The following is a 26,122-nucleotide window of genomic DNA, read 5'->3' as shown; positions in this document are numbered from 1 at the left end:
CGACTACCTCAGCTCGGTGATCCCAATGATCCCAAATATATCAATTATTGGAATCATCCCAATATTCTGCCTGTGCTTTTGAGGCTCCCATGGTGGATTCTTCCCGTTATGGAGGCTTTTGGGAATGATAGGACGGACCCTTTGTCAGCCTCCTTCCCTTGGGGTCTCCCAGATCTGATCCCAAATCTGGGGTCTCCCAGCTCTGATCCCAAATCTGGGATGCCCTGGCTCTGCTCCCACCCTCGGGACTTCCCAACTCTGATCCCAAATCTGGGATCCCGGACCAGATCCCATTCCCGGGACTCCCTGGCTCTGCTTCCCGGCACAACCTGATCCAGGATCCCCCTTTGGGAATGGGAAAGACCCCGGGGAGGAGAATCCCGGGATAATCCCGAGCTCTGGCCTCGGGAGGGGGCTGGATGCGGGGACAGAGCCGAAGTCACCCGGGACACGCAGCGACAAAACCGGCCGATGGATTCAGACAGTTTCAGGAGGACTCTGGGGGGTGCGGGGGTGGCGTGTCCCCCATCCCGGCCCCTTGGGGACCCTCGTCCCCCCTCGGTGGCCGTGGCCGGGCGGGGAGCGGAGGTTCCGCCGCGGCGGGGCCGGGGCTGGCCCTGCCTCCTCCTCCTCCTCCTCCTCCTCCTCCTCCCGCTGCTCCCGCTCCCACATCTGCAGCTGGAATTGCAATTTGAGGCGCTGCCTGGGCCGGGACAGGGAGTGGGAGGAAGCCGGAGCGCGGGGGGCTGCGCGGGGCCCCGACGGGGACAGAGCCGCGGGCACGGCGGGGACGGCCGGAGCCACCAGCCCGGCGGGCACAGCCCGAGTGACAAAGCCGAGGGGTCCCCAACCCGTGTCCCCCCGCACAGCGGTGAGTGGCCGGCGGGAGTGGCGGGGGCCGGGGGACAGCAGGGCCTGGGGACGTGCGGAGCGGGCCTGTCCCCTGGCCGAGGTGAGGGTGGCACCGCCCCTGGGGTCTCTGCCCGGTTTGGGGTGCCAGGACTCCGCGGGGTCTTCCCGGTGGGAATGGGGGGGCTGTAGGAACGGGGGGGGGCGTGGGGATGGACGCTCGGACGCTGTCGCCGTGTGTCCTGTGCTGGGGGACACCGCTGCGACCCTTGGGGACAGCGCTGTGGTCATGGGGGGACACCCCAGGGACAGTGCCACAATGTGCCAGCACCGTGCAGGGGTGCCGGCGACACCCCTGGGTGGCTCCCGTGTCCCAGCCACTGCCAAGGGGACAGGAAAGGGCTCCAGGGAACCCCAAAATCTTCTCTGGAGGATTTGGGGGGGTCCCCAACCCCAAAGCCACGCTCAGCCCTGGCACAGCGGGGATGTGGGGACAAACAGCTCCTTCTGTCCCAGCACATCTGGATGGGAGCCCTGAGCCTCCCAGGTGTGCCGCGGGGACACCCCGAGATCCGGGGACACCCCGGGTTTGTGGGGACACCCCAAGTTGCGGGGACACCCCAAGCTGTGGGGACACCCCGAGTTGTGGGGACACCCCGGGTTTATGGGGACACCCCGAACTCTGGGGACACCCCGAGCTCTGGGGACACCCCGAATTGTGGGGACACCCCAGGATGTGGGGACACCCCGAGCTCCGGGGACACCCCGAGTTGTGGGGACACCCCAAGTTGTTGGGACACCCCGGGTTTTGTGAAATCACCCCAAGTTGTGGGGACACCCCGAGCTCTGGGGACACCGCAGGTTGTGGAACCACCCCAGCTTTGTGAGATCACCCCGAGTTTGTGGGATCACCCCGAGTTTGTGGGGTCACCATGCCCTGCCAAGCCGGTGTCCCCGTGCCACTCTTGGCCGTGCCACCGCCCCGGTGTCGCTCCTGCCTCCTCCGCCCTGATCCCGTCCCAAACTTTGTTTCCTTTCCCCGTTTCCGTGAGCCCCCGCAGAGGAGGAAATGGTGGAAAATCCTCAAAATCGCTGCTCCAGCTGGAGGGAACCCGGGAGCCACCGGGATCCTGCCCTGGGAGGGACCCCCGGAGTCGGGGGCTCCGTCCGGTGTCCCCCGGGTGACAACAGCGTGGTCACCGCCCGCTGCCGGGGGACACCGCGGGGACTTGAGGCCACCCACCCTCCTCGCCAGGGGGGGACTGGCACCTTGGGGACAAAGGTGGCTGTCGGCCACCCCCTGCCAGGCCAGGAGGAGGATTTTGGCCACCCAGAGCCCGGAGTGACCCCCTGGAGCCCCCGTGGCCATGGAGGGACAGGGAATGAAGCCACTGAGCCACCAAAAGGGCTGGCGCGTCCCTCTGGCTCCCCCGTGGGATGTGGGGGCTCAGGACCGCGGCGTTGGGGACATTGGGGACATCCCTGCCTATCCCAAACCACAACCCGAACCCCAGGCAGCTGGGAAAAGTCACAAATCCCGGACTGGGGGCTGATTTCCAGAGTGGGAGAACCTCCTGGGAAGCCCCATTTTGGTGGAAAAAGCCCCGTTTTGGTGGGAAAAGCCCCTGGACCACCCCCAGGACCCCCCTCAGTGTCACCCCAGGGCCACCAGCACCGCCTTCCCCGCCCTCAGCTCCAGGGTGGCCAGAGCTGGACCCCCCCCAATTCCAGGGAAAGCCTCCCCACCTGCCGCTGGTATCCCGAGGGGTGGTTTTTGGGAAGAGGGGAGGCTGCGGGGGCCGGCGGCTCGTGGGTGGGTTTGGCTCGCGGCGAGGCCTCTCCCGATGAGCTCAGCCCTATCCCGAGCCCCTGGATTTGTGGGATGAGAGCGGCCGGGGCGGGCTGGGGGGCTCGGAGGTGGCAGGAGGCTGTGGCCTCGGGAAGGGAGCCAGGAGCTGAGGTGTTATCCCGGGAAGAAGATTTGGAGCTGGTCCAGGCCGGGTCACAATCCCTGGGAAGAGCCGGGATCCCTTTGGCCACCGCGTTTCCATCAGGAAAATAAATCGGGATTTTTCCTAAACAAGCCCAGACCCACTCCCCCACCCCCCACCCCCCCCCCAAAAAAAAAAGGGTTTTGGTGAGAAATGTGCAGGAACAGCGATTTCCACACAGCTGTGCCCCGCACATCTGTATCCTGCACATCTGTCCGACCTGCTCGGTGATGGGAACTCGGGTCCCTGTCCCCACAGCGGCTGTGACAGCCGGGGACACCCTGGAGTGTGACAATCCTGGCCTGTGCCCCAAACTGGGACAGCCGCTCCCACACCCCGTTGTGAGCTGGGATTTGGGGTCCCCTCCTGCTGACCCTACAAATCCCAGCCTCATCCCTGGTGCGTTTTTTGGGGGGGGAAAGGCTGGGGTGACACTGAGGGGACACCGTGGCCACCCCAGGCTGCCGAGGGGACACAGGGATGGATTTTGTCCCTTCCTTTTCCAGGCGGGCAGCGAGGCCATGGCGATGCTCCTGGAGCCCGGGATGCAGAGCCTGCGGATGGGTAAGGATGTCCCCAAGGGGGTGGCACTGGCTGAGATGTCCCCTGGCCCCCCCCAGATGATCATTCTGTGTCCCTTGCTGTCCCCACTGTGTCCCCTCTGCAGCTCCTGCACTGGGGTAATCGGAACCAGCTGTGGGAGGAAACCTGATCCCGCCATCCTAAATCTCATCCCGCCATCCCAAACCTCATCCCGCCATCCCAAACCTCATCCCGCCATCCCAAACCTCATTCCATCATCCCAAACCTCATCCCGCCATCCCAAACCTCATCCCGCCATCCCAAACCTCATCCCAAACCTGATCCCACCATCCCAAACCTGATCCCACCATCCCAAACCTCATCCCGCCATCCCAAACCTCATCCCGCCATCCCAAACCTCATTCCATCATCCCAAACCTCATCCCGCCATCCCAAACCTCATCCCAAACCTGATCCCACCATCCCAAACCTGATCCCACCATCCCAAACCTCATCCCACCATCCCAAACCCAATCCCGCCATCCCAAACCTCATCCCGCCATCCCAAATCCAGGCGTGCGGAGGATGCGGCAGGAATTACTCCCCCCCCGCCCCCCCCGACCCCGATCCTTTTCCACAGGAATGAGGTTTCATGTCCAAAGCTCTCCAGAGCCCCCCGGGGGGGTCACCGCTCCCCCCGGCTCTGTCGCACGCGGAGGCAGAGGAGAGACCGTTCCCGTTTGTCCGGGATCAAATATTTATGGGACAGGCACGGATACAGGGAAAGGCACTTAGGGAGCAGGTGTAGGGGACAGCAGACGTGTCACCCACACAGCTCCGGGGGTGGCAGGACAATCACTGTCATGTGGCTCTTCCCAGACATGGAAAGTTGGGATCAGACCAATCCCAATCCCAATCCCAGTCCCAATCCCAATCCCAATCCCAATCCCAATCCCAATCCCAATCCCAATCCCAGTCCCAGTCCCAATCCCAGTCCCAATCCCAGTCCCAATCCCAGTCCCAATCCCAATCCCAATCCCAATCCCAATCCCAATCCCAGTCCCAGTCCCAATCCCAGTCCCAATCCCAGTCCCAATCCCAATCCCAATCCCAATCCCAATCCCAATCCCAATCCCAATCCTGCTGCTGTTGGGGGATCCCAGAGCATTCCCAGGGCGCTCCCTGGGGCTCCTGAGCTTCCCGAGGGTGTCCCAGTGAATGTCCCAGTGCAAACTGGTGGTGCTGGGAGCCGGGCTGGGTTTGTCTGGACTCTGGCAAAGAGGAGATGGAGTTTTGTTCTTCCCTGAGGAGCCTCCGCTGTTCCCAAATTTCTCCAACCATGGGGCCCCTCCGTTCCCAAATCTGTCCAACCATGGGGCTCCCTCTGTTCCCAAATCTTTCTGACCATGGAGCCTCCCCCGTTCCCAAATCTCTCCAGAGCCCGGCTTGGGGTGGGCGCTGTTCATCCCCGCTCCCGTCCCCGATCCCGGCAGGATCCCGGCAGATTCCCAGCAGGATCCGCAATCCCAAAGCCCAGGTTTTGGGGCCGACAGTCCCTTCACCTCCTCGGTGTCACCACCCAGACCCCGCACCCCATTCCCAACACTTCACCCCATCCCGTTCCCTTGGGAAAGCTGCTCCATCAGCTCCCCCGGCTCCTTCCAGCTGGAGCCGGTCCAGCAGCTCTTTCGTGGGTGGTGATTAATTAATGCCGGTTGCTAATTGGAGCCAGATGCCCGGGACAGTGCGGAAGGGACAGCCCCGTGTTCCTGGTGTGGGGCGGGTACTCTGGGGTTCATCCCATCCCGATTGTGGGATCATCGGGCGTCCCCGGGGCTGGAATTCTGCTCCTGGAGGGGACAGGGATGGCTGGTGGCTCCAGGAGGAGGGAAAAATCCTCTGTGCCCAGGATCCCTGAGGTCCCCACCCCCAGGTTTTGGGATCACCACAGGCTCACGCAGGAGCTTCCAGCGTCTCCAGAAAACCGGGATGTTCTGGAGCATGGCCGGGGGTCTGAGCTGGACCCACCCTCCCTCGCTGGTTCTCCATGGATTTGAACCACAGTCACTTCCTTTCCCTCTTTCCAAGTTTTCCCCCATTCCCACTGAACCCAAACATTCCAACTGCTGGCCCAGAGCAGCTTCCCTATCCCTGGAAGTGTCCAAGGCCATGTTGGAGCCACCTGGGATAATGGAAGATGTCCCTGCCCATGGGTGGGGTGGCACTGGATGGGATTTAGGGACCTTGCCAGCTCCAACCATTCCATGATTTTATCAACTCCACATCTGGAACCCCCACAGTGACTCTGTCCCTTCCACCACCACATCCACCCTGGATCCCTCTCCATCGGGATGTCCTGCGTGGTGTCTCCTTGGGGAAAGGTCTTTGGGAAGAGCTGGAATCCCTTCCTGCCTGGATCCATCTCCTTCGGGATGTCCCACAATGGCCTCTCCTTGGGGAAGGATCTTTGGGAAGGGCTGGGATCCCTTCCCACTGGGATCTGTCTCCATTGGGATGTCCCGCATGGTCTCTCCTTGGGGCTAGGTCTTTGGGAAGGGCTGGGATCCCTTCCCTCCTGCATCTGTCTCCATTGGGATGTCCCACATGGCCTCTCCTTGGGGAAAGGTCTTTGGGAAGGGCTGGGATCTCTTCCCACCCGGATCCATCTCCATCGGGACATCCCGTGTGGCCTCTCCTTGGGGACGGTTCTCTGGGGGTGTTGGGGTCACCCAGACTCACCCGTCCGTGTCCCCAGGTGCCAACGGCGAGCGGTGCCCGACACCGTCCCCGCCCGGCTCCCCGGGGACACCCCACGACAGCTGCAGCATCGCCCCACTGACGCCTTCCCAGTCACCGGTGAGTGCGGGACCAGTAGGACCATTGGGGCCCCAGTAAGGCTATTGTGGGATCCCAGTAAGGCTGTTATGGGGTTCCCAGTAAGGCCTTTAAGGGGTTTCCAGTAAGGCAATTTAGGGGTCCCAGTAAGGCCATTATGGGGTTCCCAGCAGGTAGTTTTGGGGTCCCAGGAAGTCTGTTATGAGGTTCCCAGTAAGACCACTGTGGGGTCCTAGTAAGGCCATTGTGGGATCCCAGTAAGGCCGTTATGGGGTTCCAGTAAGACCGCTGTGGGATTCCCAGTAAGACCACTGTGGGGTCCCAGTAAAGCAGTTGTGGGGTCCCAGTAAGGACACTGTGAGGTCCCCAGGGGCAGCTGGGGTCTGTCCCTTTGTCCTTTCCCCCTCTGGTCCTTCCCCAGTTGCTGCTCCCCCTCCCCTCCCAGTCCAGCCTTCATCACCCCCAGTCCCACAGGATGGCTCAGTCTATCCCTAGAACCTTTATCCACGGGATTTTCAGGATGGAGGGGTTTTCCAGCTCTGGAATGACCCACCAGGAAAAGTTTAACCCCACAAAACTCCCGCACTCCTCTGGAGCTGCCGGGTGTGGGAGGCCGCGTTCCAGAGCCGGATCCTCCCTGGAGTTCCTTGTCACTGCACATTCCTGCGCCAGCCGCCTCTTCCCTGCTGATCCCGGCGCTTTTCCCGGCCAACTCGTGTCCGCACTTATCAAATCTGGGGACATTAAAAGTTAACGAGGCTTTCAGCTTCCCGTGGTGACACGGGGACGGGGCCTTGTCACATCCTCACGGCTTCTTCGGCAAGGGGACAGCCCCGGAGGGAAGGGACAGGGACACGGCACGGGGACAGGAAAAGTGTGGGAGCAGCAGTGGGAACATCCCAAAACATCTGGGCCAGGGGGATTTTCAGCTGGGGGACCCTTGGGGACACCTGGGACAAGGTGAGATTGGACACAGGGAAGGTTTTTGACTGAGTGATCTTGGGGACACCTGGGGCAATGTCCCTCAGACTAAGACCAGACACAGGAATTTGGGATCTTGGCTCTGATTTCAGGGTCCAAATGAGGGGGGCTCAGCAAAATAAAAACAGGATCCCCCCAACCACCCTGGCTGCTCCCATGGGCATCCATCCCTCTCCAGGGTTGCCCAAATCCCTGTGTCCCATCGGAATTGCCTTTGGGAACGACCACAGCCACCCCGTGGAATACGGGAGAAGCTTTTCCCAATGTGTAAGAAGAAGAATCACCCATCAGGGAATCACCAAACTGGGTGAAAATCTGGGAAAAATCCTGAAAATCCTGGGAAAACGAACCCCTTCCTGGGGTTTTTACTCCTTTCTTGGTATCAGCCAACCCCAGCTGAGTGCTTGATCCCATTCCTTGCCTTTCAGAGGAGCGAGGCGCGTTCCCAGCAGACCCCGTCCTTCTCCGTGGTGGTGGCCATCGACTTCGGCACCACCTCCAGTGGTTACGCCTTCAGCTTCACCAGCGATCCCGAGGCCATCCACATGATGAGGTGAGCACCTGCCAGAGGCCCCGGAACTGCTCCCGGAGCAGGGGAGTTTTTATGGACTTTTATGGCCCCAAAATGGTCAGAAGTTGGGTTGGTGGAAGGTGTGGAATGGGGATACTCCAAGGGCTGGAGCCCCTCTGCTCTGGAGCCAGGCTGGGAATTCTGGGAATGTTCCCCTGGAGAAGGGCAAAATGCAGGGAATGCTGAGAGTCCCTGCAGGGGCTCCAGGAGAGCTGGAGAGGGACTGGGGCCAAGGGCTGCAGGGACAGGAGCCAGGGAATGGCTTCCACTGGGAAAGGGGAGATTGGGCTGGGATCTTGGCAAGGAATTCCTGCCTGGGCTGCAATTCCCAGATTTGCTGGGGCTGCCCCTGGATCTCTGGGAATGCCCAAGGCCGGGTTGCACATTGGGATTGGATCCACTTGGGATGGTGGAAGGCATCCCCGCCATTGCAGGGGGTGGTGCTGGGTGGTCTTCAAGGTCCCTCCCAACCCAAACCATTCTGGAATTCCATGAAATCCCTCAGAGGATGGAGCGAGATCACTCCTCCACCTTTGTGCCCTTTTAAGGTCCTTCAGACCACACCCATAGTAACAAATTAAACCTGGCAGGACCCATTCCCTGGAAGTTCACCGGCTCCGGCTCCTCTTTGCAGGAAATGGGAAGGGGGGGACCCGGGCGTGGCCAACCAGAAGACCCCCACCAGCCTCCTGCTGACTCCGGAGGGGACATTCCACAGCTTCGGCTACACCGCCCGTGATTACTACCACGACCTGGACCCTGAGGAGGCCCGCGAGTGGTTCTACTTTGAGAAGTTTAAGATGAAGATCCACAGCACCAGCGTGAGTCCTCGCTCCCATCCTGATGTTCCCAGTGGGATCCTGGCCAGGTTGGGAATTGAAACGTTTGGGAAAAAAACCCCCCATTTTAGCCAATTTTAGGGCGTGAATTTGAGGTTCTGCCATCAGAGATGCTCCAGGGTGGGTGGATGTGGCTGCACAAAGCTTCAGGCGCCTGAGGTCCAGCTGTTGTGGTTGGCTCAGGGGGATGAGCAAATTCCCGAGGTTTGGTGATGGATCCGGCCGCTCTCCAGCCCCTCGGGTGATCCATTTGCTGTTCCCTGCAGGATCTGACCATGAAAACCGAGCTGGAAGCTGTCAATGGGAAGAAGATGCCGGCGCTGGAGGTGTTCGCCCACGCGCTGCGCTTCTTCAAGCAGCACGCGGTGCAGGTGGGGCCATCTCCATCCCTCCCTCTCCTTCCCAAATGGAATCCTCTGTGTCCTCTCCACACATTCCATGTGAGGGTGGGGAAGGGCTGGGCTGGAATTCCCAGAGAAGCCGTGGCTGCCCCTGGATCCCTGGAAGTGTCCAAGGCCAGGTTGAACATCAGGGCTTGGAGTCACCTGAGATGGTGGAAGGTGTCGCTGGGTGGGACTGTGTGGGATTTAAGGTCCCTCCCAACCCAAACCATTCCATGACCGGAAGCCCCCAGGGGTCACCTCCTGCTTGTCCCCTGGCAGGAGCTGAAGGACCAGTGCCCGTCCCTGCCCGAGAGCGATGCCATCCGCTGGGTCCTCACTGTGCCGGCCATCTGGAAGCAGCCGGCCAAGCAGTTCATGCGGGAAGCGGCCTACAAGGTGGGGGGACTCTGGAGGGTGGTGACCCTCAAAGGTGTTGTGGTCTCCGGAGTATCCCCTTCCTCCCTCCAACTGAATTCCCACTGCCCGAGGAAAGGGTTAGGTGGGATCTTGGGAAGGAATTCCTGGCTGGGAGGGTGGGGAGGGGCTGGGATGGAATTCCCAGATTTGCTGTGGATGCCCCTGGATCCCTGGGAGTGTCCAAGGCCAGGTTGGACACTGGGGCTTGGATCCACCTGGGATAGTGGAAGGTGTCCCTGCCCGTGGCAGGGGTGGGAATGGGATGGGATTTAAGGTCTCCTCCCACCCAAACCGACCAAAAGTTGTTGGGTGATTGGGTGATTGGATATGGTTGAGCAGTTGGCGCATTGGTTGGTTTGGGTTGTTGGTTGAGTGGTGGTTGGGTGCTTGGATGGTTGGTTTGATGCTTGGGTCACTGGTTGGGTGGTTGGTTGAGCAGGTGGTCATTGGCTGGGTGACTGGTTTGGTGCTCAGGTCATTGGCTGGTTGTTGGTTGGCTGGTTGTTGGACGGTTGGTTGGTTGTTGGATGGTTGGTTGGTTGTTGGATGGTTGGTTGGTTGTTTTGGTGTTCAGGACATTGGCTGGTTCACTGGTTGACTTGGTCATTGGTTGAGTGGTTGGATGATTGAGCAGTTGATTGGGTGGGTGGTTGGTTGCGTGGTCGGGTCATGGGCTGGGTCATTGGTTGGGATGTGAGGTCATTGGTTGGCTGGTGAGGTCTTTGGTTGGTTGTGTGGTTGGATGGGTGGTGAGGGTGTTGGTTGGGTTGTTGGTTGGTTGGTTGGTTGGTTGGTAGGTTGGTTGGGTGTATTTGCAGCAGGATGAGGGGTTGGGTGGATGGTTGGTTGGATGGTTGGGTGGGTGTTTGGTTGGGTGGGTGGTGAGGGTGTTGGTTGGATGGTTGGGTGGGTGTTTGGTTGGGTGGTTGTGTGGTTGGTTTGGTGGTTGGGTGGGTGTATTTGCAGCAGGATGAGGGGTTGGGTGGTTGGTTGGGTGGTTGGTTGGTGGTTGGTTGGTTGGTTGGTTGGTGGTTTGGTTGGGTTTATCTGCAGCAGGATGAGGGGTTGGGTGGATGGTTGGATGGTTAAGTGGGTGTTTGGTTGGGTGGTTGTGTAGTTGGTTTGGTGGTTGGGTGGGTGTATTTGCAGCAGGATGAGGGGCTGGGTGGTTGGTTGGGTGGTTGGTTGGGTGGTTGGTTGGTTGGCTGGTTGGTTGGTTGGCTGGGTGGGTGGTTGGTTGGGTGGTTGGGTGGTTGGTTGGTTGGCTGGTTGTGTGGTTGGTTGGGTGGTTGGTTGGTTGGGTGGTTGGGTGGTTGGTTGGTTGGCTGGTTGTGTGGTTGGTTGGTTGGGTGGTTGGGTGGTTGGTTGGTTGGCTGGTTGTGTGGTTGGTTGGTTGGGTGGTTGGGTGGTTGGTTGGTTGGCTGGGTGGGTGGTTGGTTGGGTGGTTGGTTGGTTGGTTGGTTGGTTGGGTGGTTGGGTGGTTGGTTGGTTGGCTGGTTGGGTGGTTGGGTGGTTGGTTGGGTGGTTGGTTGGTTGGCTGGGTGGGTGGTTGGTTGTGTGGTTGGGTGGTTGGTTGGTTGGCTGGTTGTGTGGTTGGTTGGTTGGGTGGTTGGTTGGTTGGTTGGGTGGTTGGGTGGTTGGTTGGTTGGCTGGTTGGGTGGTTGGTTGGTTGGTTGGGTGGTTGGGTGGTTGGCTGGGTGGTTGGTTGGTTGGCTGGTTGTGTGGTTGGTTGGTTGGGTGGTTGGGTGGTTGGTTGGTTGGCTGGGTGGGTGGTTGGTTGGGTGGTTGGGTGGTTGGGTGGTTGGCTGGGTGGGTGGTTGGTTGGCTGGTTGTGTGGTTGGTTGGTTGGGTGGTTGGGTGGTTGGTTGGTTGGCTGGGTGGGTGGTTGGTTGGGTGGTTGGCTGGGTGGGTGGTGAGGGTGTTGGTTGGTTGGGTGTATTTGCAGCAGGATGAGGGGCTGGGTGGTCAGCTCGGTGCTTGCGTTGAGCTCTCAGGGCTGAGGGGATGATTGGCCAGTTGACTTTTTGGGTGAACATTCTGACATTTGGCGAGTGTTGGGTGCTCCAGCATTCCACAATCCCAGATCCGGGTGAGCACCGAGGGGATGTGGACACGCCCCGAGAGCCCCCAGTCCCCGTTCCCTGCCCGGCCTGTCACCCCGTGTCCCCGCAGGCCGGGCTGGTGTCCCCGGAGACCCCGGAGCAGCTGCTGATCGCGCTGGAGCCCGAGGCCGCCTCCATTTACTGCCGGAAGCTGCGGCTGCACCAGCTGATCGAGCTCAGCTGCCGCGCCCCGGCCAACGGGGCTGAGCGCCCCCACCCCATCGATTCCAGCTTCCGGCAGGGTAAGGGGCGCAGGGAATGGGGTCGAGATGGGGCCGGGTCCTGGAGGAGCAGGGAATGGGATCTGGCCCTGCATGCCGGATCTGCAGGGTCCATGAGCTGCCACGGCTGGGGAAATCCCCGGAGACCCCATTCCCAGAGATTCCATTCCCAGAGACCCCATAACCCCAGACACCACCCCATTGCCAGAAACCCCATTGCTAGAGACCCCCTGTCCCCAGAGACCCCATTCCCAGAAACCCCATAACCCCAGACACCACCCCATTGCCAGAAACCCCATTGCTAGAGACCTCCTGTCCCCAGAGACCATTCCCAGAAACCCCATAACCCCAGAAACCCTCCCATTGCCAGAAACCCCATTCCCAGACACCCCATTCCCAGAGACCCCATTACCCCAGAGACCACCCCATTGCAGAAACCCCATTGCTAGTGACCTCCTGTCCCCAGAGAACCCATTCCCAGAGACCAGAGCCCCCCATTCCCAGAGACCCCCCCATTCCCAGAAACCCCATTCCCGGATACTCCATTCCCAGAGACCCCACTCCCCCCTCCCCAAATCCAGGGCATTTTTTCCTGCTTTCCCAGAAGCCACCAAGCAGTGTCCCCACCGCCCCGGTGCCACCCAGGCCACCACCCCGTGTCCTTGAGCCACCTCCAGGGACTGTCCCCCATGGATGGATCCCAGCGACAGCCCCAGTTTTCCCAGCTGGGATCGAGCCCCACAACTGAGATGGAGATCTCCAGATGGAGATTTGGGGTCCCGTGGGATTTATGGGGTTGCTCGCGCTGATCCCGAGGATGAGGAATTATCCACGTGCCAAAAATATCCCAGGATAACCCCACCTTTCCCAGCTCATCCCGGCTCTTCCGGGCGGCTTTGATGTTCCCGGGACAGGGGGAGCAGAGGAAACCCCACCCGGGCTGTGGGGTCCGGGCCGGAGGTGGCATCACGGGTGGGCACGAGGTGATCCCGTGGGATCCGGGGGGATCCTCTGGGATCCCAGCAGGGCAGCGGGAAAGCGGGATCAGCCCATCCATGCTGGAGCTGGGTCCTTTTGGGGTCCCGCCTGGAGGGGAGCGGTCACCAGCGCTCCCAGCACGGCCCCCACAGTGGGAATGGGGCGGATCCCGAGGAATGGGGCGGATCCCATGGAAATGAGGAGGATCCCATGGAATTGGGGTGGATCCCATGGAAACGCGGGGGATCCTGACCTCGCTGCCGACCCCTGGCTCTGCCCCCCCAGCCCGGGAGCAGCTCCGGAGATCCCGGCACAGCCGCACCTTCCTGGTGGAGTCGGGAGTGGGCGAGCTCTGGTCGGAGATGCAGGCAGGTACGAGGGGGGGACACGGGTGGGGTGGGTCCCCACTGGAGATTCCCAAATCCCGGGGGTCCCCCTGGAATGTCCCCTTGGTGGCAGAGCCACCCCCAAACACCCAAGGGCGCTCCTGCCATGGGGGTGACACGGGTGGCACCTGTCCCTTGACCCCACAGAAAGGGCGGGGGTCTCCCTGCCACCATCCCATCCCTTCGTCTCTCCGCCCAATTCCCAACGTTTCGGTTAAGGATCCGTTTTCCCTGGAAAAGCGCAGCGCTGTGTCCCCGCGGGTGGCTGCCACCCTGTCGCTGTCCCCCCCGTGCAGGTGACAGGTACATCGTAGCCGACTGTGGCGGGGGGACGGTGGATTTGACCGTGCACCAGATCGAGAAGCCGCAGGGGACGCTGAAGGAGCTCTACAAAGCCTCGGGTGGGATGGGGGTCCCTTTCCATCCTTTTTTCCCTCTCCTCGGGATCCTCCCGGGACACCAAACCCGGGCTGGGATCTCAAATCCGGGCTGGGACCCCAAACCCGGGATGGAACCCCAAATCTGGGCTAAGACCTCAAATCCGGGCTGGGACCCGAAATCCGGGCTGGGACCCTAAACCTGAACTCAGACACCAAACCCGGGCTGAGACCCCAAACCCGGGTAGAGATCCTAAACCTGAGCTGGGATCCCAAACTCTGGCTGGACCCCAAATCCGGGCTGGGATCCCAAACCCAAGCCGGAACCCTAAACCCGAGCTGGTACCTCAAACCCGGGCTAAGACCCCAAACCCAGGCTGAGACCCCAACCTGGGCTGAGATCCTAAACCCGAACTGGGACGCCAAACCCGAACTCAGACCTCAAATCTGAAATCAGACCCCAAACCCGAGCTGGGACACCAAACCCGAGCTGGGACCTCACACCCGAACTCAGACCCCAAACCTGAACTCAGACCCCAAACCTGAGCTGGGACCCCAAACGTGGGCTGAGACCACAAACCCAGACTGGGACCCCAAATCCGAGCCGGGTCCCCAAAACCGCCCCACTAAAGGGTCGTGGGTGGGGCTGTGGCCCCACCTGGTGGCGGCGGGGGGAAGTGCAGGGGGACGGGAGACAGGGGACAGAGGGAAGGGGGGGATGGATTGGGGGGGACAAGGAGGGACAGGGGTGGATTAGGGGGACACGGTGGGGCAGAGAGGAGGGGGATGGTGGGTGAGGGGGGACAGAGGGACAAGGGGCTGGGCTGGAGGGGCGCGTGGCTGACGTGGGGACGTGGATGCCATCGCGATGGGGACATGGGGACATGGTTGGGATGCCACGGGGATGTGTGGGACCTGGGGATATGGGGATGTTGGGATTTGGGGACGTGGGACATGGGAATGTGGGGGATGTGGGGATTCGGTGTTGGGGGGGACATGGAGGATACGGGGACACAGAGGATGTGGGGGATGTGGTGATGGGGGACACGAGGACGTCAGGATGGGGGACACAGGAGAAACGGGGATGTAGGGATGGGGGACATGGGGCTGTGGGTGCCACAGGGACATGGGGAGGCAGACATGGGGACCACAGGGATGTGGGGACATGGGAATGTGGGGGACATCGGGACATGGAGATGTAGGAGGCTGCAGTGATGGTACATGACTACCATGGGGACACGGCTACCACGGGGCCACCTCCTGACCCCACCCTCATCCTTCAGGAGGTCCCTACGGGGCCGTGGGTGTGGACCTGGCCTTCGAGAAGCTTCTGTGCCACATCTTCGGGGACGATTTCATTGCCACCTTCAAGGCCAAGCGTCCGGCGGCCTGGGTGGACCTGACCATTGCCTTCGAGGCACGGAAGCGCGCGGCCGCCCCGAACCGCTCCAGCCCCCTCAATATCTCCCTGCCCTTCTCCTTCATCGACTTCTACCGCAAACACCGCGGCCAAAACGTCGAGACCGCGCTCCGCAAGAGCAAGTGAGGGGTGACGCGGGTTGGGGACATCTCGGGAGCACGGGGACACGGAGGGAGTGATGTTGGGGTGGAAGAGGGAGAGAGAAGGGGGGAAAGGCGGGACAGGGGTGTTGGGGTGGGAGGGAGGAGGATAGGGAAGGACCAGGCAGGAGTTCTTGGTCACCCCTGGTTCCGCTGTCCATCCCCAGTGTCAACCTGGTGAAGTGGTCATCCCAAGGGATGCTGCGGATGTCCCCCGAGGCCATGAGCGAGCTGTTCCAGCCAACCATCACCCACATCATCCAGCACATCGGTGGGGCCTGGGGACACGCCCATCCACATCCAACCCCTGTCCTAACCCACCCCCGGTCCTTGGGATCACCCCCCATCGCTGGAACCTTCCCCGTTACTGGAAACCCCCATTCCTGGGATTGTACCCATCCCTGGAATCCTTCCCTGTCCCTATGAGCCCCCCATCCTTGGGACCATCCCATGCCTGAGATCCTCCCATTGCTGGGACAATCCCACACCCTGGGACCCCCTTTGTCCCTGGGACCACCCCTGACCCTGGAACCCCCATTCCATCCCTGGGACCCACTTTGTCCCAGCAATCCGCCATTCCTGGAGCCCTCCTTGTCTTTGGGATCCCCCTTGTCCCTGGGAACCTTTTATCCCTGGATCCCCCATTGTCCCTGGAACCCCCATTGTCCCTGGAACTGTCCCCAGGGCCCCGTTCCATCCCTGGAACCCACCTTGTCCCTGGGATCCCCCGTTCCTGGAACCCACCTTGTCCTTGGGATCCCCCTTGTCCCTGGGAACCTTTTATCCCTGGAACCCCCATTCCATCCCTGGGACCCACCTTGTCCCTGGAACCCTCCCTGTCCCTGGAACTCAATCCCCGGAACCCACCTTGTCCCTGCGATTTCCCATTCCTGGAACCCACCTGTTCTTGGGATGCCCCTTGTCCCTGGGAACCTTTGATCCCTGGAACCCTCCTTGTCCCTGTAACCCCCATTCCATTCATGGAACCCTCCCTGTCCCTGGGTCCCCATTCCACCCCTGGAACTTCCCCCATTCCTGGACTCCCCTCATCTCTGGCACCCCATCCCCCTCACCCCTTCTCCACCAGCCCAATCCCAAACCTCCCCTTTTATCCTCCCCCTCTCCAGACACCCTCCTGAAGAAACCCGAGGTCCAAGGCATCAAATTCCTGTTCCTGGTGGGCGGCTTTGCCGAGTCGGCCATGCTGCAGCGGGCGGTGCAGGCCGCCTTCGGCCACCGCTGCCGGGTCATTGTCCCGCAGGACGTGGGGCTGACCATCCTCAAAGGGGCCGTGCTCTTCGGCCTGGACCCCGGCGTGGTGCGGGTGCGCCGCTCCCCGCTCACCTACGGCGTGGGGGTCCTCAACAAGTTCGTGGAGGGGAAGCACCCGCGGGAGAAGCTGCTGGTCAAGGAGGGCAAGAACTGGTGCACCGACATCTTCGAGAAGTTCGTCACCGTGGACCAGTCGGTGGCGTTGGGCGAGGTGGTCCAGCGGAGCTACTGCCCGGCCCGGCCCGGCCAGCGCCGGACCATCATCAACATCTACTGCTGTGACACCGATGACGTGGTGTACATCACTGACCCCGGCGTCAGGAAGTGCGGAACCATCAGCCTGGAGCTGGGGGACGCGGGGGACGCGGGCCCAGCGCGGGGTCGGCGCGAGATCCGCACCAGCATGCAGTTCGGGGACACCGAGATCAAGGTGACCGCCCTGGACACGCGCACGGCGCGCAGCGTGAGGGCCACCATCGACTTCCTGTCCAACTGAGACTCTCCAGGATGTGCCACCATTGACTTCCTGTCCAACTGAGGGGTCCCAGGATGTGCCACCATTGACTTCCTGTCTGACTGAGGGGTCCCTGGGACCTGCCACCATCGACTTCCTGTCCAACTGAGACTATCCAGGATGTGCCACCATCGACTTCCTGTCTGACTGAGGGGTCCCTGGGACCTGCCACCATCGACTTCCTGTCCAGCTGAGACTTTCCTGGAGACTGCACCATTGAATCTCCAACTCAGACCTCGCCGTCATCATGGGGACACCGCCAGGACCTGTTACCATCAACTTCATTTCCAACAGAAGGTTCCTTGGAGATGCCACCATGGACTTCCTGTCCAACCGAGGGGCCCTGGAGATGCTACCGTCAAATCCTGTCCAGCTGAGATTGTCCTGGAGATGCTACCATTGACTTCCTGTCCAATTAAGACCTTCTTGGAGATGCCACCATTGACTTCCTGTCCAACTGAGACCTTCCTGGAGATACCACCAACAAATCCTGTCCAACTGAGACCGTCCTGGAGACGCCACCATGGACTCCCTCTCCAACTGAGACCTTCCTGGAGATGCCACTACTGACTTCCTGTCCAACTGAGACCTTCCTGGAGATGCCACCATCAAATCCTGCCCAACTGAGACCCTCCTGGAGACAACACCATTGAATCCTGTCCAACTGAGATCCTCCTGGAGATACTACCATGGACTTCCTGTCCAACTGAGACCTTCCTGGAGATGCCACCACCAATTTCCACCCCGTCTGAGACCTCCCATCATTGTGGGGACCATCCCAGGACCTCGCACCTTCGATTCCCTCACAGACTGAGACCCCCCTGTTATCCTGGGGACCCCAGGCCCTGCCCCCCACCCTCTCCAGGCCCCCCTTGAACTGGAATTTGCCTCATGATCCCTCCCCATCCAAATAGTCCCAGTCCCAGTCCAGGACTATTTGGGATCATCCACCTGGGGGTGTCCCCTGTCTCTCTGGGCAGGTTCATGGAGGAGATCTGGGCTCCCGGCCCATTCCCAGTGGGATTTTCCTCCTTCCCGAGGTGGGATTTTGTACTTTAACCCCTGCAGGCATGTAAGATATCTTTATATTTATATATATATATATATATATATATATAGGCACATAAAACCTCCTGAAACTGCTCCTGGTCCTTGTAACATGAGGGTAAAAAAAAAAAATACGGGAAAAGAGGGAAAAAAACAGGAAAAAATCTGAGAAAAACCCAAAAAAAGAGGCGCTGGCAGCAACACAAGGACACGGCTGGAGGACGTGGCCCCAACCCCAGAGCCACGGGGGGGACTCCCTGCTCCCACCCCACATTCCACAGGCAAAATTCCTCCCCCACCCCAGACAAGAGGAAGAACTCCCACCCCAAGAGGCACAATTCCCCCAAAACCCCCCCCTGGGGCTGCGGGGTGAGGGCGAAGCAGCGGCAGCAGCGACAAGCGGGGTCCCCCCGCCCGCTTTGGGGACCGTCCTGTGCTTTGGGGACTTTGGGGACCCCCGGGGTGGGGGGTTTTGGGGTCAGTCGAAGCCGTGCCAGTCGCTGTGCTCGGAGTCGTATTCCAGCTCGGCGCCCACGCAGCGCACCCCGTCCAGGAGCATCGGCGTCCCGTGGTGACGGTCTGGGGACATCGGGACACGCGGCTCGGGGACAGCTCTCTGTCCCCTTTGGGGAGGGTGGGAACCCCGCTTTTTTTAGGGGGTTTGTGGGTGGGGTTTAGGCTCCCAGGGGGTTTGTGCATCCCGGGGCTCAGCTGGGTTGGGGGATGTGTTGTCCCTCGTCCTTGTGTCACCGCTGTGGTGACAACCAGGGGTGGTGACAACCTCAGGGGGCATGAGGGGTGTTGGGGTTTATACGGAGGGTCCCAGGGACCGGGGAAGGGGAGGTTGGTCCCAGTGACAAAGGGGGGTCCCAGTGACAAAGAGGTCCCAGGGACAAAGGGGGGTCCCAGTGACAAACTGGGGGTCCCAGTGACAAAGGGGGGATCCCAATGACAAAGGGGTCCCAGGGACAGGGGACATCCCAGGGACACAGGGGGGTCCCAGGCACAGGAGCCCTGGGGACATTGGGGTCACCCCCCACCCCCTCCCTTCACCCCTTGCCAGGGCTCTCCTCAACCCCTGGGACTGGGAATTTTTTGGGATGAAATCACCCGTTTTGGACAATTCCTCAACTGGGAAGACTGGCTGGGGCCTGGTGGGGGTGAGGGGACAGGGAGGGACCCCAGAAGCCCTTACCCATGACCCGGGCCTGCACGGTGACCTTGATGTGGCCGGGGCTGTGGCTGGCCAGGAGCAGCTCCTCCTTCAGCACGCCCTCCTTGTGCGCCGTGTACTCACAGCGCACGCTGTGCCCTGCAGCGGAGACATGGAGGGGCTGCTGGAGCACTGGCTGTGCCTTCCTGTGCCTTCCTGATCCTTCCTGTGCCTTCTTGATCCTTCCTGTGCCTTCCTGATCCTTCCTGTGCCCTCCTGATCCTTCCTGTGCTTTCCTGATCCATCCTGTGCCCTCCTGATCCTTCCTGATCCATCCTGATCCTGCCTGTGCTTTCCTGATCCATCCTGTGCCCTCCTGATCCTTCCCGTCTTCCTGATCCTGCCTGTGCCCTCCTGATCCTGCCTGTGCCTTCCTATCCTTCCCTGACTGCACCCTCCTTATCCTACCTGCCCTTCCTGAACTTTCCCTGCCCTTCCCTGCCCTGCCTGAGTCCTTCCCATCCTTCCTACCCTGCGTGAATATTCCCTGACTGTCCGCTCCCTGTCCTAATGTCGTCGTCGTCCCCTCCCGTCACTCCCGGGGGTTGCCCAGGGCTCCTTTCCCTGGCTCCTGAGGAAATCCCAGCTCCAATCCCGATCCTGGCTCTGATCCCATTCGTGATCTTGGCCGCAATCCTGGTCCTGTTCCTGATCCCGGCCCTGATCCTGGTTCCACTCCTGATCTTGGCGTTAATCCTGGTCCCAATCCCAGCTCCCAGCTCCAATCCCAGTCCTGATCCCGGCTCCAATCCCAGTTCCAATCCCAGCTCCCGGCTCCCAGCTCCAATCCCAGTCCTGGTCCTGATTCCAGCCCTCATCCCAGTCCCAGTTCCAGCTCTGATCCCAGTCCCGATCCCGGCTCCCGGCTCCAATCCCAGTCCCAATCCCGGCTCCAATCCCAGTCCTGATCCCGGCTCCAATCCCAGTTCCAATCCCAGCTCCAGTCCTGGTCCTGATTCCATCCTTCATCCCAGTCCCAGTTCCAGCTCTGATCCCAGTCCCGATCCCGGTCCCAATCCCGATCCCGATCCTGGCTCCCGACTCCAATCCCAGTCCCAATCCCAGTCCTGAATCCTGCCTTTATCCCAGCCCAAATCCCGGCTCCCGGCTCCAATCCCAGTCCCGATCCCTGCTCCAATCCCAGCCCTGATCCCGGCTCCAATCCCAGCCCTGATCCCGGCTCCAATCCCAGTCCCGATCCCAGTCCCGATCCCGGCTCCAGTCCCAGTCCCGATCCCGGCTCCAATCCCAGTCCCGATCCCAGTCCCGATCCCTGCTCCAATCCCAGCCCCGATCCCGGCTCCAATTCCAGCCCTGATCCCGGCTCCAATTCCAGCCCTGATCCCGGCTCCAATCCCCGTCCCGATCCCAGTCCCGATCCCGGCTCCAATCCCAGTCCCCATCCCAGTCCCAATCCCAGCTCCCTGCTCTAATCCCAGCCCTGATCCCGGCTCCCGGCTCCAATCCCAGTCCCGATCCCCATCCCGGTCCCCCTCCCGCCCCGGTCCCGATCCCAGCCCCGGTTGGGAATCTCCAAACAAACCATTTTTTTTTGGGATGGAGCCAGCGGCGGGTGGGACAAGCCCGGTCCCCGCCCTGTGACACCGAGGGCCCCGAGGGGACAGGGACGTGGGAAACAGCATCCATTGGCCGTGGGACAACTGGGATGGGAGCGAGGTGGCCCCGGGGACCTGCGGTGACCTCGGAGCGGAACCCCTGTCCCCAAAATCCTGCCACGAGCCCAGGGTGACACTCCGCTGTCCCCCGGCACCGCCCCGCTCCCGGATCCCACGGATGTGGCACCGATTGTCCCCAAAGAGGAGGGTGGCACCTCTCGGAGCAAATCCTGTCCCTTCCCTGTCCCTTGTCGGGGTCTGGAGCCCCCCCCTCCGGGAAAGGAGAATCCCAACAACACCAAAATAACGGGATTTGGGGACACTGGGGACACCGGAGGGGACTCGGTACCTTCTGGCAGGGAGGTGACGCTGATGACGCGCAGGTTGGGGTTGGGGACAGGGAGGGGACAAATGTCCTTCCCCAGCCTGGCCACGGGGGGCAGCAGGAAGGTGATCTCATACTTGTGGAGGATCTTCAGGAATCCCACCTGGAAAAGCGGGATAACGGGGTGGGAAAGGGGGGGAGGGGGGCATTGTCACACCCCCCTCCCCCGCCTTGGGGACAAGGGACACCGGAGAGTCCCCCGGAAGGTGGGGACAGCACCTGGAGAGGAGGAATTGTATCCTAAACGTTCCCCCACTAAATCCCAGAGGGATGGGATTTGTGCCCTAAAAAAATCAGGAAAAAAAAATAATTTAGGGAATAAGAGGAATCATTTAGGAAATAAATCAGGAAAAGGTAAAAAACACGATGATTTTTCATCCCCCTCCCCCCCAAAAAAAACCCCAAAAATATGGAATTTTGGGGTGAAATTTTGGGAATAACAATCCGTGGATGTCACGGGAGCAGGGAGAGGTTTTCCAGCCGTTCCTGGAAAAGGCAGGAGCGCCTCTTCCCATGGAATTTCTCCACTGTCATGACAAAAACCAGAGCCCTCCGGAGCCTTGGAAAAAGCCATTTTGGGAGGGGAGTGAGCTGGGAATGATCCCTGAGGGAGAATCCGGGGTCAGGATCAGGAGGATGGAATTCCCAAAATCCCCCATGGGCTGGGATCATCCCAAACAGCTGGAAAAGGATCCAGGGAGCTCCTTCCAGGGCCTGAAGAGCTGGAGAGGGACTGGGAAGAAGGAATGCAGGGACAGGAGCCAGGGAATGGCTTCCACTGGGAAAGGGGAGATTGGGCTGGGATCTTGGCAAGGAATTCCTGCCTGGGCTGCAATTCCCAGATTTTGGCTGTCCCTGGATCCCTGGGAATGCCCAAGGAACCGAATGAGCTCCAAGCTCTTCTCCCCTCCCCAAACCATTCCGGGATTTATCCCTTTAAAACCCTGGAAAACCGCTCGGCAGTGGGAAAAAAACAAAACAACCCAGGATCTTCTTTTCCCAGGCAGATCCCGACCCCACCAGGGACCCCTCCCCATGTCCCCGTGTCCCCGTGGGTGGCACCGCCACCCCCTCATCCCTACGGATCACGCGCAGGGCTCCCGGTGGGAAAACAACAACAGCCGCCCCCGGAGCGAGCGCCGGATTTGGGATGGAATTCCGGCCTCCCGCGCCCGCCACGAGGCTCTGACTCAGCGCTGGTGGCAGCTGCAGGTGCCACACGTTGGTGGCACCGCGGGTGTCACCTCGTCCCCTCCGCTGGCGTCGCCCCCGGAGCCCTTGGGAGCCACCCACGGGAATGTGGCCGGGATAACCGGGAAAGGGTGGGAATGGCTGTGGTGGGATCCAGAGCGGCCCCAGAGTCCCCCGAATGGGGCAGAGGGGACAGCGCCACATGCCCCACGTGTCCCCAAAGCCACCCAGACGTGGCGCTGGATTTGGGGGAAAAACGGGACAATCCCGAGTTGGTGCCCTCAGGAGCAGCCTTAGGGATTAACACGGAATTCTGAGCTGGGAACGCCTCAAAATCCGGGAATTTTCAGGAGCTGGGAGCCCTGGAGTGCCCAGGGGAGGGTGACATCCCCCTGATGTCCCCCTGTCCCCAACCTTGACCAGGAAGTGGCCGTCCTTGTCCTGTGTCACCATCACGGCCGAGTCGTGCAGCTGCTCCTGGAAGTGGACGTGGCCGTGGGTCCCCTCCTGGGGGTGGTGGCCCTGTGTCCCCTCCTGGGGGTGGCCCTGGGTCCCCTCGGGGGCGAAGCGCACTCCTGTCCCCTTCGCCTTGCTGCCTGCAGGTGACAAAGCCCCGCCCCGGGTCACAGCCGTGTCACCAAGGGAGGTGGCCTCGCCTTGGGGACACGGGTGGAGCGTGGTGGCACCTGGAGGGGCTTCCCTGTCACCCCCTCCCTGTGTCACCAGGGACACAGGGGACCTGGGGTGACAGCCAGCTCCTCTCCAAGCAGGGACCGGCCACCAGCTGAAGTCCAGAGCGTCCCCAAGGGTCCCCAAGTGTCCCCAAGTGTCCCCAGGCTTGGCAGGCTCCGCTCCCTCCTGTGATGTCCTTAGGACGAGTGACACAGGGACACAGGGACAGAGGGACAGAGGTGACCAAAGCCAGCTCCCCTCTGAGCAGGGACCGGCCACCAGCTGATGTCCAGAGGGTCCCCCAAGGGTCCCCAAGTGTCCCCAGGCTCGGCAGGCTCTGCTCCCTCCTCGGGCCGAGCGGTGCCACGGGGAAGGTGACACGGGCAAGGTGACACGGCTGTGACAAAGCCAGCAGGACAGCGCCAGGGCCCTGCGGGGGAGGCCACCAGCTTGGGGACAGCGCTGTCCCCACGGAGGCTCAAATCCCGTGGGATTTTCCACGTGCGCCGCTTCCATGGAAAATCCGCCCCTTCCTCCTCCTCCTCCTCCTCCTCCCGCCGAGCCCCGGCCCCGCTCCCAGCTGGCAGCAGATTGTCACCGCCGCCAGCAGCAGATTGTCGCCTCCCTTGTCGCCCGAAGAAAAGGCTCTTTGTGCTGGCAGCGCCGGGAATCCCGGGATTTAATGAGCCGGGATTTAATGAGCCGCGATTTAATGAGCCGCGATTTAAGGTCCCGCCATTGTTCGGCCCCCAAAGCCCCTCCCGCACTCCGGGGTGGGAGGGGGGGGGTGACAGCGAGGGGACACGGTGACAGCGCGGGGACACACGTAGGGACACGCGGGGGACCCTCCCGGGTGGCACCGTGGCGATCCCAAAGGATCTGCGGGGATCCCGGATCCCGATCCCAACCCGGGAATCCCAAACCTCGGTAATCCCAAATAAACCGTTGTCACCCTGGTGGCACTTGGGGACAGCATTTGGCCACCCCCTCCCGGGCACGGACCCTCTGGAAAGAGTGGGATTGAAGCAGGAGGAAGGTGGGAATTTTTCCCGGGAAAATTCCCGCCGGGAATCGGCTGTGCCGGGATTGGGGAGTCCCAGCCCGGGGACTTCGGGTGGCTTCGGGAGGGGACAGCAACCAGGGAATCCCAAATCGGGAATCTGGGATTTGTGGGATCAGGGAATCCCCTGGATCTGGGATTTGTGGGATCAGGGAATCCCCTGGATCTGGGATTTATGGGATCAGAACCTGCTGGACCCTGGGGGTCACCGCGTCCCCCCGCAGGGGGGGCACAAGGTCCCCTCCAGGATGTCCCCAACCCTTTTCTTTGTTTTCCTGGGAATCTCCTGAGGCTCTCCCGGCCTCGTCCCAGCGGGAAGGAGCCGCCCCCAGCCCCATTCCCAAGGAAATTCCCGGAGCGCAAAGGAGCCAGAATCCCCCCAAGGTTCCTCGGGATTCGTCTCAGCCAAATCCCTGGATGGGGCAGAGTGACCCCAAAAACTCCGGGAAACCCCTCAAATCCCTGCATAGGGACAGAGGGAAGGACCAGGGACAGAAGGGACCCTCCCAAAACTCCGGGAAAATCCCAAATCCCTGGATCCGGGCAGGGGACAGGGAAGGGATTTGGGGACTCACCCTTGCCCGCTGTCGCCATCTGTCCCCTGCGCCGTCCGTCCCTGTCGCTGTCCCCAACTTCAGCGGCCGGGGGGCATCGTCCGGGAATTCTGCGGGAATGGGGTGGGAATGGGATGGGAATGGGAAGGCGCCAATTCCGTCCCATTGAGGGGACAGCGGTGGCACCTTGGTGGCCCCGTGGTGGCCCCGAGGTGGCCCCGAGGTGGTCGCGATCCTGGCGGGGAGGAGCCTGCGGCAGCGCCAGGGCCCGGAATGGGCATTCCCTCATCCCAAATCTCCGGGAAAAGCGGGAATTAGGGAATTCCCTCCCCCGCGCGTGCCTCAGTTTCTTCACCCCCCTTTTTTTTTTATCCCCCCAAAAAAACTCTCCGAGGTTTGGGAATCTTTTCCAGGCTGGAAGCAGCGACGCAGATCCCAAACTTGGAGCCCTTCCCAAATCGCTTTTTCCCGGGATAACCGGCGCGCGGAGATTCCCACCGCCAGCCGGGAATTCGGGATGCGACATCCCCAAAAAATCCCCTGGATGGAATTGGAGGGTCAAACCTCCTCCTCCTCCCTGGCAGGACCGGACCGGGAATGCCGGCAGGAATTTGGGAAGCGGAAACCCCAAAACGGCCCCGCCAACGAAACGCCGGGAAACCCACGGGAAAAAAAACAACAAAATTTCGGGAAAAACGGGATAAAAGAAAACCGAGCTGGAAGGGGGGAGCTTCTCCCGAGGGAGGGGGGGAAATCCAGGGATTTGGGGGCGTCTCAAGCCGCACTGGGCGGGGGAGGGGAGAGGCGTCACCGGACCTGGAGATCGGGGTGACAGCAGGAGGGGACCCCAGGAGGGGACACCGCGAGGGGACACCGCGGCCGCGTCTGTCCCCCCGCCCCTTTCCCGAGCGCTCCCAGCCCGGTTTTCTCTCCGCCATCACCCGCGACCCGGCAGCGCTTCCGCGGGGCTCCCCCGATCCCATCGCGACCCCCCGGGTGTCCCCGATGTCCCCCCTCAATGTCCCCCTCAGGTGTCGCCATGCCCCGCTCACCCCGCCGCTCCCGCTGCCCGCTTCCCGCTGTGGGGACACGCCCCCTCGCTCCTATTGGCTGGCGCGCCCCCACCTCGCGCTGCCATTGGTCGGGGCGCACGCCGGTCACGCCTCCAGGCCACGCCCCAGGCAGTGCTGAACGGCGTTGCTAAGGGGCGGTACTGTTGCTAAGGGGCGGGGCTAAGGGGCGGGGCAGCCAATGGGGAAGGGCGCGCACTGCGGAGCGCCCCCTTGTGGGCGTCGGGGGAGATGCGGGGGCGTTGTCATGGGAACGGGGAGGGGCGGGAGAACGCCCTTCCCTTCCCTTCCCTTCCCTTCCCTTCCCTTCCCTTCCCTTCCCTTCCCTTCCCTTCCCTTCCCTTCCCTTCCCTTCCCTTCCCTTCCCTTCCCTTCCCCTTCCCTTCCCTTCCCTTCCCTTCCCCTTCCCTTCCCTTCCCTTCCCTTCCCTTCCCTTCCCTTCCCTTCCCTTCCCTTCCCTTCCCGCGCCTTCCCGCGCCTTCCCGCGCCTTCCCTTCCCTTCCCTTCCCTTCCCTT

General features: G+C 61.5%; 2 protein-coding genes across 3 annotated transcripts; one reads left to right on the top strand and one right to left on the bottom strand.

Annotated features, from left to right (window-relative positions):
* Window positions 1-677: 677 nt before the first annotated feature.
* HSPA12B (heat shock protein family A (Hsp70) member 12B) lies at window positions 678-17,877 on the top strand. Its single transcript, XM_005532582.3, has 13 exons — window positions 678-871; window positions 3,347-3,404; window positions 6,118-6,218; window positions 7,607-7,731; window positions 8,384-8,570; window positions 8,855-8,959; window positions 9,251-9,367; window positions 11,561-11,732; window positions 12,975-13,061; window positions 13,372-13,476; window positions 14,736-14,994; window positions 15,180-15,283; window positions 16,140-17,877. Exons 2-13 carry the CDS (start codon window positions 3,362-3,364, stop codon window positions 16,778-16,780), a joined length of 2,046 nt encoding a protein of 681 aa, XP_005532639.2. The 5' UTR covers window positions 678-871; window positions 3,347-3,361; the 3' UTR covers window positions 16,781-17,877.
* Window positions 17,878-18,193: 316 nt separating this feature from the next.
* ADISSP (adipose secreted signaling protein) lies at window positions 18,194-25,686 on the bottom strand. 2 transcript variants are annotated; one of them, XM_088056184.1, is made up of 6 exons: window positions 25,353-25,403; window positions 24,558-24,646; window positions 22,665-22,846; window positions 21,024-21,162; window positions 19,041-19,157; window positions 18,194-18,424 (listed from the first exon to the last, which is right to left on the bottom strand). In XM_088056184.1, the coding sequence occupies exons 2-6, from the start codon at window positions 24,574-24,576 to the stop codon at window positions 18,324-18,326; spliced, it is 558 nt and encodes a 185-aa protein (XP_087912310.1). In that variant the 5' UTR covers window positions 24,577-24,646; window positions 25,353-25,403; the 3' UTR covers window positions 18,194-18,323. The 2 variants fall into 2 exon arrangements, with proteins under 2 accessions (XP_087912310.1, XP_005532641.2); XM_005532584.3 differs by lacking the exon at window positions 25,353-25,403 and adding an exon at window positions 25,589-25,686 and having other exon boundaries at window positions 18,195-18,424.
* Window positions 25,687-26,122: the final 436 nt, after the last annotated feature.

Source organism: Pseudopodoces humilis, chromosome 6 (assembly GCF_049639895.1).
Source record: "Pseudopodoces humilis isolate 2021_Gansu_Grassland_sample_001 chromosome 6, ASM4963989v1, whole genome shotgun sequence".
NCBI lineage: Eukaryota > Metazoa > Chordata > Aves > Passeriformes > Paridae > Pseudopodoces > Pseudopodoces humilis.
This window is presented reverse-complemented; position numbering and strand designations above follow the sequence as displayed.